At 37.4% G+C, this 13,109-nt stretch overlaps 1 protein-coding gene across 1 annotated transcript; it reads right to left on the bottom strand.

Moving 5' to 3' along the window:
- Positions 1–1,110: 1,110 nt before the first annotated feature.
- On the bottom strand, positions 1,111–12,910 carry txndc12 (thioredoxin domain containing 12 (endoplasmic reticulum)). The gene is made up of 7 exons (XM_043699199.1): positions 12,597–12,910; positions 12,073–12,133; positions 6,497–6,549; positions 6,272–6,345; positions 5,179–5,248; positions 3,855–3,938; positions 1,111–1,432 (listed from the first exon to the last, which is right to left on the bottom strand). The coding sequence occupies exons 1-7, from the start codon at positions 12,811–12,813 to the stop codon at positions 1,353–1,355; spliced, it is 639 nt and encodes a 212-aa protein (XP_043555134.1). The 5' UTR covers positions 12,814–12,910; the 3' UTR covers positions 1,111–1,352.
- Positions 12,911–13,109: the final 199 nt, after the last annotated feature.

Raw genomic sequence — 13,109 nt, 5'->3', positions numbered from 1 at the left:
ATGCTGCTGACCTGCTGTACTTTTCCAGCACCACACTCCCGATTGTTATCCATTAAGTTTCCTCTCTGCTGGGATGTTAGACCAAAGGATTCCCCTATGCTGCCAAAATCAAGGGTCCAACACCAGTACAGCCAAATCCTTTAGTGTGTAAAAAAAGGCTGATGGAAGACTTTAAAAAGCAGAATATTAAGTGTTTTTAAAATTAAAAACACAATAACATAATTACAAGCATTGTGGCTCTACAAGAATGGATGGTCGAATTGAAAATCACATTTGCACATGATTTTTTAAATTAGATTAGATTACTTACAGTGTGAAAACAGGCCCTTCGGCCCAACAAGTCCACATGCCCCGCCGAAGCGCAACCCACCCATACCCCTAAATTTACCCTTTACCTAACACTAGGGGCAATTTAGCATAGCCAATTCACCTGACCTGCACATCTTTGGATTGTGGGAGGAAACCGGAGCACCCGGAGGAAACCCACGCAGACACGGGGAGAACGTGCAAACTCCACACAGTCAGTCGCCTGAGGCCGGAATTGAACCCGGGTCTCTGGCGCTGTGAGGCAGCAGTGCTAACCACTGTGCCACCGTGCCACCCACCAATGAACCATTAAGATACAGAAGTCAGAGTCACCATCTAAGTATCAACTGACATGTAGGTTCAATTTCTCACATGGTGAGTTGAACAAAAGTCACTTTCACGAAATGGGAGAGAAATGTTTGCAGACCTTTCTCAAGCTATTCAAGTGAAATTCCCCAAATAGGTTGGTTGAGGAACAAATTGATAACCTGTGTCGAGGTCATTTTAGCCTGGAGGAAAGGTAGCAGATATCCATAGCAAATACATGATACCCTCTAACAAATATTCTAACAAGAATTTTTTTTTGTACTACACATTGATTATTTTTGAGTACCAATCATTTGTGTGTTGCTCAAATAAAATTGTTCCACTTAACAAATTATTTAGAATGTCACCTAACTCTGCAACCCACATGGAGCATCCATTTCATGACTGATGACAATTTACAGTCAAATGTAAAATATAAATGGGTACCTGAGTGGCTAAAAATAGTTGCCCACTAGGGGAACCAGAGACAGAAATTAGTGCCTTTTAAAATAATGCAATTTATTTAACATTAGTAAGCCATCCAATAACAATGCAGATGTGATTTCCCAAAGATGACAGTGCTTTATGATATATTTCTGGATTTATTCAGGAAGTTAAAAAAAAATTAGTTAATACACAAAATTTAACAGTGAAACAATACAGAGTGAATCAGCAAATGGCTTCAGACAAGGCTCTGAAGCACTCTCGTCAAAAATATAAGATGCTAGTGTTTAGTCAATTTAAAATTCATCTGAATATCGATGTTTTGTAGCTATATCACCAGTCAGCTTTTCTTGGGCTTCTTTCATGGCAAGCACCACTACATATAAAAGCAGAGAAGAGATGATAGGTTAACACAAATCAAAAGAGTCAAAAATTGGCAACTTTGGTCTATTTTGAAAAGTCCTCAAATGAGTTACATTTATTTTTAAATTATGAAAATCCTAAAATATCTTATGCATGCTACCAGTCAAATCTGATGAAAATTATCAGTTCATCAGCTATTAGAATTACATGGACTTTTGGAAGTTCCATGGAAGTTTTGGAAGCTTTTAAAGGGCAGTTAAATTTGAAAGGTTAATTTGTTTATTGTTTATAAACAATTAATTTAAATTATCATCTTTTCCATTTTCTTGGCTTATCCCTCTGGAAGAATGATCATTACGGCAGATCAACGTGCAACGTTTCAAAGGGAGGGTTAACAAGCTATTTCACTGCATACAGCATCACACAGCAATGTACCTTTAATTTATTCATGGGATATGGGCACTGCTGTTTCATCATTTGTTGCCCTTGAACTTATTGGTTCTCTGGGCCAGTTCAGAGTACAGTTAAAAGTCAACAACATTGCTGTGGTGTGGAGGCACAAGTATGCCAAGCCTGGTAGGGACAGCAGTTTTCCTCCTCAGAAGGACATTAGTGAACCAGGTGAGTTTTTAATAAAAATTAAGTGTCTTTGGCCTGAACATTAGACTTTTAGTTCCAGATTTTTACTGAATTCAAACTCTGCCTACTATCACAGTGGGATTTGAACCAGAGTCCCCAGAACATTACCCTGGGTCTCTAGTTTTTTTTTTTAAATCCAGTGACAATAAGACTACGCCATCCTCTTTCTCCCCTCCAATTTCAGATGTTCACATGTATGCACATTCTAGAAGGTGAGCCCTAATCAAGAGTTGGAACTCCTGGATAATTTTATTTGCACAGCTTTAAACTTCTTCTCCCATCCTCGTTGAAACTATTAACTTACCACTGATCATGATCAAGGCAATTTTTTAAAAAGCTGATTCATTGGTTTTGGGATTGCTGGTTAAGTCAGCCTTTATTGCCTATCCCCAACTGCCCAGAAGTCGGCAGAGGTAAATTGCCTCTGCATCAACAACATCCATGTGGTGCATTTGCCAACTAGACAACTGGGATGTTTTACGTGGATCCTTTGACATTTCATCATATGTAAACCAACTTCTGAAAATAAAACTGTCGTCAAACCCAGGGAGGACAAAATTCTCTGGAGTAACCAACAATCTTGAATAATTCTATCAGTAGCATGTGACCGTCTCTTTCAAGTCTCCTGTACAGCCATCCTATAACTTACATGCTAAAGCACATACCTAGCTTGATGGGACTCTCCCTTCCTATGGGAAGTACTCGACTACTATTCAGCCACTCATAATTTGGTACATGAACCAATCTGGAACCCAACCAGAAGATAACCTCAGGCAGTGACTAATTTTGTTGGCCAGTCCCAAATGTTAAACATCTTGTAAATCAATCATTCAGTAGCACAGAGGACAGCAAAAAGTCCTAGATGGCTCATGGTATGATGACAGAGTTAATCTGTTTTCATTAGGACCAGATAATTCATGATCTAATGAAAATCTCAATTATTTCAGTTGCCACCAAATATTTATTTTATCATGAGTTTCACCTATCTTCACCACGAACGTAGTACTGCTACATTGTTGATTGTAGGTGTACAGGTTGCTGAATTTTATTCTGTATACTGTATATGTACAGATGTAAAATTACATATTTGAATTAAAAGAAAGAGAATGTTCAAAGTGGCCATATATTACCCTATTCCTCAAGAAAAAAGCAATGACATACCTTCCAAAAAAAATTAATAGTAAACAAATACATTATTAATAAATAGGGCTGGTGATGGCTTAGCGGTATTTTCACTGGACTGTTAAACCAGAGACACATACGTTTTGGGCACCTGTATTTGAATTCTGCCTTGGCAAATGATGGAATCTGAATTCAATAAAATTCTGGAATTAAGATTCTAATGAGGACCATAAATCCACTGTTGATTGTCAGAAAAACCCATCTGGTTCATGAATTTCCTTTAGAGAAGGAAACTGTCATCTTTTCCTGCATGTAACTCCAGAACCACAGAAATGCAGTTGACTGGGCAATAAATGCAGGCCTAGCCAGTGACACTCACATTCTGTGAATGCATAAATAAAGAAAAAGATAAATAAACAAACAAAAAGTTTAGTCACAAAGTTTACCACTCAACAATTAAGACATCAAATCTTTCCCTAGAATCGCTTCTGCCTTCCCAAACAAAGCCAGCACAAGTAGCAAGCTAGGAGAAGTTTGCAAATTTCCTTGACTACTGTCCCAGGTTGAATGCATGACCAATTAATTAAACAATCACCAAAAATCAAGGGATGAGCATAAAGGAAGAAAGAAAATGTTTCTGTGAATATACATCTGAACTTTAGCTACGTACTCACCTTGGTCAGCAGAACTGTAGAAATATTTGTATTTGGGATTTCCATTTTGATTAATGATCTCTGGATGAACTTCACCACTGGGATCTACAATGTAACCAATAATAACACAAAATTAAAAAAGAGACAAAATTTAGCATTAGTTAATTATCAACAGGCCAATAACTAAAGTTACTTGCTAGAATTTGATTACTATAACTTTTACTCTTTAAAAGAAAGGAATATTTCATCTGTCCCACTTGCCTGTAATTATTTGTCCCATTTATATTGATAAATGAATGTCATGTTTAAATATCTTATCTGTTTAATAATTAGCTCCAATGACTATCTGATATTATGGAAACAAAGCCGAACATAATTTGATAAATTTTATTCATGACTTCTCATTTTTAAAAAGTTGATTTATGTTTACTATGGAGACATTAATCATAAATTTCCAAATATGCGTTTTGCTCAAACTCCTAAAGCTCCACTGACAGCATAATAGGATTATCTTCATCACATGGAGGAGCAATAATTAAAAACAAAGACTCATCCCCATTTTTTCAATGGCAATCATGAGTACGCAATAAGTTATTGTTTTGATAAGGATTCTCATATCTCCATAATAAGTAAGAAAAATATTAGTCATGATAGAGTCATCCAAATGAATCTTCCTTGTACATGTGCATAGAAATTATAAGTCTACAAGATTTCGGAGAGAAGTTGGAATGCACTGCTCATGAAGACAGTGGAAGTAAACACGGCAATAATTTCAAAAGGAAATTGGATAGACACTTGAGACATGTAAACCTACAGAGCTGCCAGAATTGAACAGGGGAAAGGGGCTGATGTGACTTATTTTCCAAAAAACCATATGTATGTGATGGGCCAAATGACCTTCTTTTATGCCATAATGACACAAAAAACGCTATAAAATTAACATTGGAAAACATGCAAAAAAATTTGTATTAAAAAGGCTGAACTTTAGACTCAAGTACTAGTCAACACTGTTATCATCTCTTTTAAATTTAACAATCAAGTCCACCAACATCACAAAATTCAGTAGTGCAGTAATTAAGTCAAGAAAGTTGGTTCATAATAAGTTTTATTTTCTACATATGCAAGTAGTAATTGTCGGCCTAAAACTGACACATAATTCCACACAGTATTATAAATCGTAAAAGTTTAGAACTGCAAGGAATACACACAAATATTGACAAACCCCCATCTCCATCTCCGAAGTCCTCACTTCAACTGTGCTACTGCAGAGAGATGGGAGAAAGTGAGGACTGCAGATGCTGGAGATCTGCCAAGCTGAGTCCTTAAATGACACTTTTTTTCTTACCCAAGAATAGGATCCTAGGTATGTAGTCTCCATCTGGCCTAAAGACTGAATCACTTGGCTCCTCCTCATCCTATAAAAGCAGAAAAGAACATTCTCTTTTTTTCACTTTTCAATATTAAATAACACATTATTTTAACCTCATACAATATTGTGAAAACAGATTGAGAAGAACTTTGCATTAAGTTTGATCCTCTTACAAGGCAAGTGATCTATAAAGTTCTAGAGGAGGGTTACAAAAATAATTCCCTTCTCAAATTATCTTCACAACTCAGGCTTAAAGACTGGCTCTACTGGCTTTAGGAACGCTGAAATTGGTTGAGAAATAATTGTAAAAGGCCTAGATTATGTTCCCATTGATATATAGGAGAGTACAACAGGTGACAGGTAGGTATGCATGGGCTATATATTAGGCAGTCTTTAGCTCACCTATGGAACAAGTTGTAGGCATATGGAGCGAATGCCTTTTCCTTACATACTCTCAAAGAAAAAGAGCTGGTTAATTTCTGACTTGATATCACACTTGATTAAAAAAATGTGCAACTAACAAGTGGTATAAACATTTCCTCAACCAGTTTTGATTGCTCAAGGTCAGAGAATCATAGAATCCCTATAATGTGGAAGCAGGCCATTTGGCCCATCAAGTCCACACCGACCATCCGAAGAGCAGCCCACCAATTCCCTACCCTATCCTTGTAAGACTGCATTTTCCACATCTCTGGAGTGCAGGAAGAGACCAGAGCATCCAAAGGAAACCCATGGAGGTTCAGGGACAATGTGCAAACTCTACATAGTTGCCCAAGGTTGGAATTGAACCCAGGTCGCTGTGCTATGAGGCAGCAATGCTAACCACTGAGGCACCATGCCACCCCAAAAAGAATTCCCTCTATCTTTTTTCACATATGGCATTTTCTAAATAGTATTTTTCAGATTCTTTTTGAAAACTCTCTCCCTGATTGTTAAATAGCAGCTGCTTGATAGTGGATATCTAATTTGGATGCTTCAGGTATCATGGCATTAATCAGGCTGTTTTGTAGGATTGGATAATGTTTACCAGTCCATCTTTTACACCTGGCTAAGAGATAGATATTCCTACCTCTATATTCACCATGACAAAGTTATGAGCCATTTCTGAGATTTCCTTAGAATCAGCAAACTTTGGTTTCAGCGCTATTAGAAAAAGAAGTGAAAAGAAATTCCACCAATCAACAATTGCAAGGAATTTAATAGCATCCAAAATATTTGTCCATTTATTTGGCTTATTCTTGAAGAAGCAAATAAAATTTTAAATCTTAATCAGATTCTAAACATCGGAACCTACCTTTACATGCACCACACCAGCTTTTGTGTATAATCAACATCAATGGTAAGCCACTAAAAATGAAACAGTAGTCTTTTAAATGTTTTGTTGAATAAATATTTTGTGACTAATCAGCTGAATGGCTACTTTCTCATATGAATATCAAGCTGAAATCAACTTTGCAACCACTGTTGCTTTATTCACAGATAGACAGTAGATATTGTTACTACAAGATGCTATTTATCAGGTACTAATCTGGACACAAAACCACTGGCAAACTATTCTGTCTGCTCAATGGCCAGTCAGATACAGAGAAAAATACACAAACCTTCTTTGAATTGTCACTGAATAAGGATCAGTATCGGGAACATGGTTAATTCTTCTCTCCCAATCTACAGCACCAAGGTCAACTGTAAACTCAGTTAAAAATCAAGTAGCTCAGCAAAGTTCAGAAATTGAACGTTCTATCATTTTTTTGTAGGATTCAGTTATACACTACCTTTACTAGTTGAATTCATTGAAGGACCTCATGGCTAGTACTTTAATTATCTAAATACCAGATGCCAGACCAATGATAAGAAATACATTATAGGAAGTACATTAGATGATGAGAAAAGGCTGGATATCTCACAGCTATTCATGCCACACAGACTGTATCACAAGTGAGATGATGTGTCCTGGCATGCAGTTTTATTTATATGTGGAAAATTGCACAAGTACGTCCTGTACACAAAAAGCAGGGCAAATCCAACACAGCCAAATACCGCGACATCAATCTACTCTCCATCATTAATAAAGTGATGGAAGGTGTCACATCAACAGCGCTGTCAAGTAGTACTTGCTTAGCAATAACCTGTTCACTGACACTCAGTTTGGGTTCCACCAGGGCCACTTAGATCCTGACTTCATTAAAGCCTTGGTTCAAAAAGGGACAAAAAAACTAAATTCCAGAGGTGAGGTGAATGTGCCTGTCCTGGATATCAAAGCCACATTTGACGGAGTCTAGTTCAAGGAACTCTTACAAAAAAGTTGAGTCAATGGGTTTCAGAGGGGATATTCCTATACTGGTTGGAGTCACACCTGGTATAAGGAAATTAGTTGTGGTGGTTGGAGTCAGTTACCTCAGAGTAGTGTCCTTAGCCCAACCATATTCAGCTGCTTCATCAATGACCTTCCCTCCATTATAAGGAGAGAAATGTTCATTAATGACTGCACAATGTTCAGCACATTGCTTTCAAAAGGAAGTGCTAGTCTATGCCCAAATGCAGCAAGATCTGGACAATATTCAGGCTTGCACTGAAAATGGCATTAATATTCATACAAGTGTCAGGCAATGACCATCTCAAACAAGAGAATCTAACTATCTTCCTTTCACATTCAAAGGCAACACTACCATTGATTCCTCCCATTATTAACATCCAATGATTACTATTCACCTGAAATTGAGCAAGACTAGACATATAAACACTGTGGCTACAAGGTCAGAGGCTAAGAATCTTGTAGTAAGGAACTCACCTTGTGACTCCCCAAAGCCTGTCCACCATCTGCAAGGTACAAGTCAAAAAAGTGTGATGGAATACTCCCCATATGCCTGAATGAGTGCAGCTCCAACAACACAAGAAGCTTGACATCATTCAGGAATACGCAGTCCACTTGATTAGCACTACATCCACAAGCATCCATTCCCTCCATCACAAGGACTCAGTAGCAGCAAGTTGCCCCATTTACAACTTGAATTGCAGAAATTTACCAAGGTTCCTTTGACAGCATCTTCCAAACCTATATTCACCATCTCGAATGTCAGTGGCAGTAGATATATAACACCACCATGTGGTGAAAGCTCCCCTCCAAGCTGCTCATCATCCAGATTTGGAAGTATATCGTTGTTTCTTCAATAATGCTGGGTCAAAATCCTGGAACTCCATCTCCAAAGTACAGTCAGCTCTGATAGAATGTAATACCTTAGTTTTCATGCGATATCATGTTAAGAAAATCACGCAATAGCCGCACCATTGAAACTAATAGGGCCTGAATTGCATTATAGCCAATTTGCATTGAACAAACGGGCATTATAGCAGAACTAACTGTACTGTGGGTGTACCTATACCAATTAGACTGCAGCAGTTAAAACACAGCTTACCACATACTTCAAGGGCAACGAAGAAAGGGCAATAAATGCTGGCCCAGCCAGTGACGTCCACATCCCAATGACTGAAGTGAATTATAAAAGTAATTTAGAAAGGCAGTTATGTCATTCCTGAAGAAGGGCTTTTGCCCGAAATGTTAATTCTCCTTCTAAGCAGCCTGACCTGCTGTGCTTTTCCAGCAACACGCTCTCAACTCTAATCTCCAGTCCTCCCTTTCACCTACCTATATAAGTCAAAAGGTCAACTTGAAAATAATGCTCTTTTATTTATTTTCTCCTACTCCCAAGCAAAAATATAAAGCTACAACAAAAAACATGTAAGGCAATGCATTACAGTAAGGCTGCAATTGTGGTGTCACAGAATGTTAAAACTGAGATTCATACGTTCCGTTGGCAACTAGCAGCTGAACCAGCCAAACCAGGTAAGTTATGGATTTAAACTCTAGCCTGTTCAGTCTATCTGTCCACTCAAATATACCAGCTGAATTCCCCTCTCTGGAACACTACCATTTGCATGGATGACCCACAGACTGTCAATGGTTTGCAAAAAACTGCTCAGTTATCTTTACATACAGACAAATAGTCCACTGCCATTCATAATTGTAGCTTAAACACAGGAAGTAACTTTTTGGAACTGGTATGCAGAGCACATGCAAGAACTGTAATCTACCAAAGAATTAATATTTTCAGGTAAAGAAAGAAAAAGGAGAGAGGAGAAAACTGGTGAGAAAAAAAAATAAATTTTACTCATTAGTTCCTGCAAAATGTTCCAATTATAGTCAAGATTATTGTAATAGGGATGTTATGATCCCTGACATTTATGGAAAATCTCTAGACATACTCTTAGTAACTTGATACACAGCTAGCAACTGTGTGCATCATAGCAGCAAAGTTTTTAAAGAGTTCTTTGACACCGACTCAATCTTCACTCCTTTGTTCATAGACATTGAAAACTACATTTGCTGAACCAATGCTGCATGACTATGGGAACTCTGCTACTCATTGTAGGTATGGATTAGTTTCTCTATCTCCTTCTGTAATTCTGACAACTGTTAGAATTAAATTATAGTAATTTCTTCATTAAGACTTAGTGTGATAAGATGCTATTTGTTCCATCAATCACTATATTGGCTTCCAGTCTGCAAGGCACTAATTTTAAATCCTCATCCTGATTTCCAATTCCTTCTGTGACCTACTCCCTGCCTGTTTCTAATCTTCTTCATCCGTACAAGCCTTCAAGATCTCTGTGCTCCTCTTGGGCATTCCAGATTCACGTTGCTCTGCCATTGGCTGCCAAGGCTTCAGCTGTATAGGGCCCCCAAGTTCTGACCTGTTTCTCCATTCATCTTTCCTTCTTTCAGCTCTCCTTAAACCTACCGCTGTCTAGATAACTTGGACCATGGTTCGTTATCAAAAAGGTTTTGTTAAAATTGGCATCACTCTTCTTAACCATTATGAAATATCTTACCACATGTATGAATGTGATATATAAATGCAGGTATAATTATAAATTAATTATTTTAAAAAGTGTGCTATTTTGCGATGATATCTTCTAATTTAGTTTCCTAATCTATTTTTAAAATTCATTCATGGGATAAGGGTATCACTGACCATGGCAGCATTTATTGCCCATCCCTAATTGCTCAGAGGGTAGTTGAGAGTCAACCACATTACTGTGGATCTGGACTCGCATATAAGCCAGACCAGATGAGGATGGCAGATTTAGGGTGGCACGGTGGCACAGTGGTTAGCACTGCTGCCTCACAGCGCCAGAGACCCGGGTTCAATTCCCGCCTTAGGCGACTGTCTGTGTGGAGTTTGCACATTCTCCCCGTGTCTGCGTGGGTTTCCTCCGGGTGCTCCGGTTTCCTCCCACAGTCCAAAAATATGCAGGTCAGGTGAATTGGCCATGCTAAATTGCCCGTAGTGTTAGGTATGGGGTAAATGTAGGGGTATGGGTGGGTTGCCCTTCGGTGGGTCGGTGTGGACTTGTTGGGCCGAAGGGCCTGTTTCCACACTGTAAGTAATCTAATCTAAAAAAAAAAAAAAATTTCTTGAACAACAATAGTGATCAAGGTGGATTTTTCTGACAATTTCATAGTGGAATTATGGTCATCATTAGACTCTTAATTCCAGATTTTTATTGAATTCAAATTCCACCATTTGCGAACCAGAGTCCCCAGAACATTACCTGGGTCTCTAGATTAACAAACAATACCACTGGGCTGTCACCTCGCCTATACTGCAAGGTCACCTATCATATTTATGTATTATGCTTTGTTGAGGTCAAAACATCTAAATCAGTCAAATTCTTGAACACAAAAGAAATTGAGTCATCTTGACAAGTTCCTTTACAAAAAGATAATTGAATAAACCTGTTTTATTGCACAATAATAGCTTTAAATTCCCCATTCCATAGCTAATTCCTTGATACACTGGTCTAATTTTTGAACACATTCTATGGATTCATCATCACTTTTACTGTAAATTTAATTTGTCCAAACAAGATTAAACTTCCACAATGACCATTACATTACTCTTTATACAGGCACTGCTAATTTCCAAACTTTTCTTTGTCTGTACAAACAATTACTGTTTTAGAGTTGATAAACATTGTTTTCTGCATATTGTCTATTAGCTCAAACTGAACGGAGGGGGAGGAGAGGGAGAGAAATTAGAAAAAAAGAAAAAAAGTTTAAAAACTAAACCTCAAACACAAAAGCTCAGAGGCTGATATTGTAAACATCTAATTGTTAACTGTCAGTGTCAGAATATTTGGCAGTATTTAAAGCTAATCAAGCTGTTTATGATAGTACTGAGACTAAAATGCACAAATAGAGCAACTTTATTTAAACTCAATATATTTGCATATGGCACAGTGCACCATGGACAGCTATATCTGAATTTCTGTATTTAACTCCATATCTGCACTTGCCTGAGGTTGCTGTCTGATGTGTACATAAATGGTAGTAAATGTCAACAATCTCACAGACTTTCACAGTTCTTAGAATAAATTTGCTTGTTGCAACTGTTGCTGTATGAGTGTAAAATGTTTCCTTTTGGAAAGGTAAATACTGACATCTTGTGGCAACATACCTGCATAAAAGAGCTATTTAAAACTGCAGGAAATAATGCTTTGACATAAAATAACCAGTCCTACTGTTTGCAACTCTTCCCAAAACTAGACTACATTACTAAACTCATACATCTAAATGTTCTATAAATTTGACAATGAGTCAAACCTAAAGACAGTGTTCTGACAGATAAATTACATCTGACTATGTTTTATTTCAGAATTACATTTTTATAAAATTACATTAAGACATACTGTCAAATTATGCTCTATGATATTCCAGGAGGAAGATCAATTGCCAACTAACTAAACAAAGTTTAAAATCACAAATTCCAATTCCCAACCTGAACAGGAAGCTTACACTTAAACTTTACATACCTGGCTTCTGCTTCTTTTTTTCCATCATCCAGTGTTCTCCAATGAATGTGATCTCCAAAGCCTGAAAAAGGTGGCCATTCTTATGAATTGTCATCTCTGACAAGCTGTTAGAAGCAAACTTCAGGACCCAAAACCTTATGCAATGTTATTTTAATTTCTCAATTCGATGGGATCGAATCACTTAAACTTGATTGGTATTCATTATACACACTACTGGTTCGCGAAAAGATTGTGTTTCTCATTGGCAATTCTTTAGGGTGTGGGACACTGGAAGACAAAATGGAGATTAAGTAAACTATTTGCTCTTTATAGATACACTGGACTTGATATATATTAGATCTTTTCCATTTCCGATCAACTACAAGAAAATAGAAGCATTATAGACCAGAATGACTGATCGAATGCAAGAAAGAATGAGAGGAAATGAATTAGACATAGCCACACGAATTTTTGAGGTTTCCACAGTTTTCAGGCAAACGAGATCAAAGCCACAATTTAAATAAAACAAATATAAATCAACCCACCTCTTCCTAGACTTTCACTCCCATACGTTTGGGAGCAAATCAGAAGAATGCAAAAGACGATGAGATACAAGAATATTTGCCGCTTCATGATCAGATCTGACCCTCTCACTTGCAAGTCAAAGAAGCCAGAAACACAGAGGAAGTGACGCATCAGAATGCCATGTAACCCTTTCTGGACTGTAATATTAAACACTTCCCAGATTTTTATGCTGTTCATTTGCTGTAATTGAGAAGGATTGGCCAATTTTATATATAGTATTTTTAAATTAGGGAAATTTTATAGGACTTTAAAAAATTATAAACAGTTTTAGAAGGGTAATTGCGCAACTTTTTTTTCAACTGGGTACTGTAATTACGGTCCAATACGGCAGGAGAAATCGTTTGTTATTTGTTTTAAATAGTGCCGGAGGGTCTTTTACGGATAGACAAGCCTTCAGTTCAACACATCATCCAAATGGTAATACCTTAAACTATAATAGTACAATGAACAGGAATTAGTTAATAAGTTATAAT

This window comes from Chiloscyllium plagiosum, chromosome 11 (genome assembly GCF_004010195.1).
Source record: "Chiloscyllium plagiosum isolate BGI_BamShark_2017 chromosome 11, ASM401019v2, whole genome shotgun sequence".
Classification (NCBI taxonomy): domain Eukaryota; kingdom Metazoa; phylum Chordata; class Chondrichthyes; order Orectolobiformes; family Hemiscylliidae; genus Chiloscyllium; species Chiloscyllium plagiosum.
The sequence above is the reverse complement of the archived record's forward strand: the minus strand, read 5'-3'. Positions and strand labels throughout refer to the sequence as shown.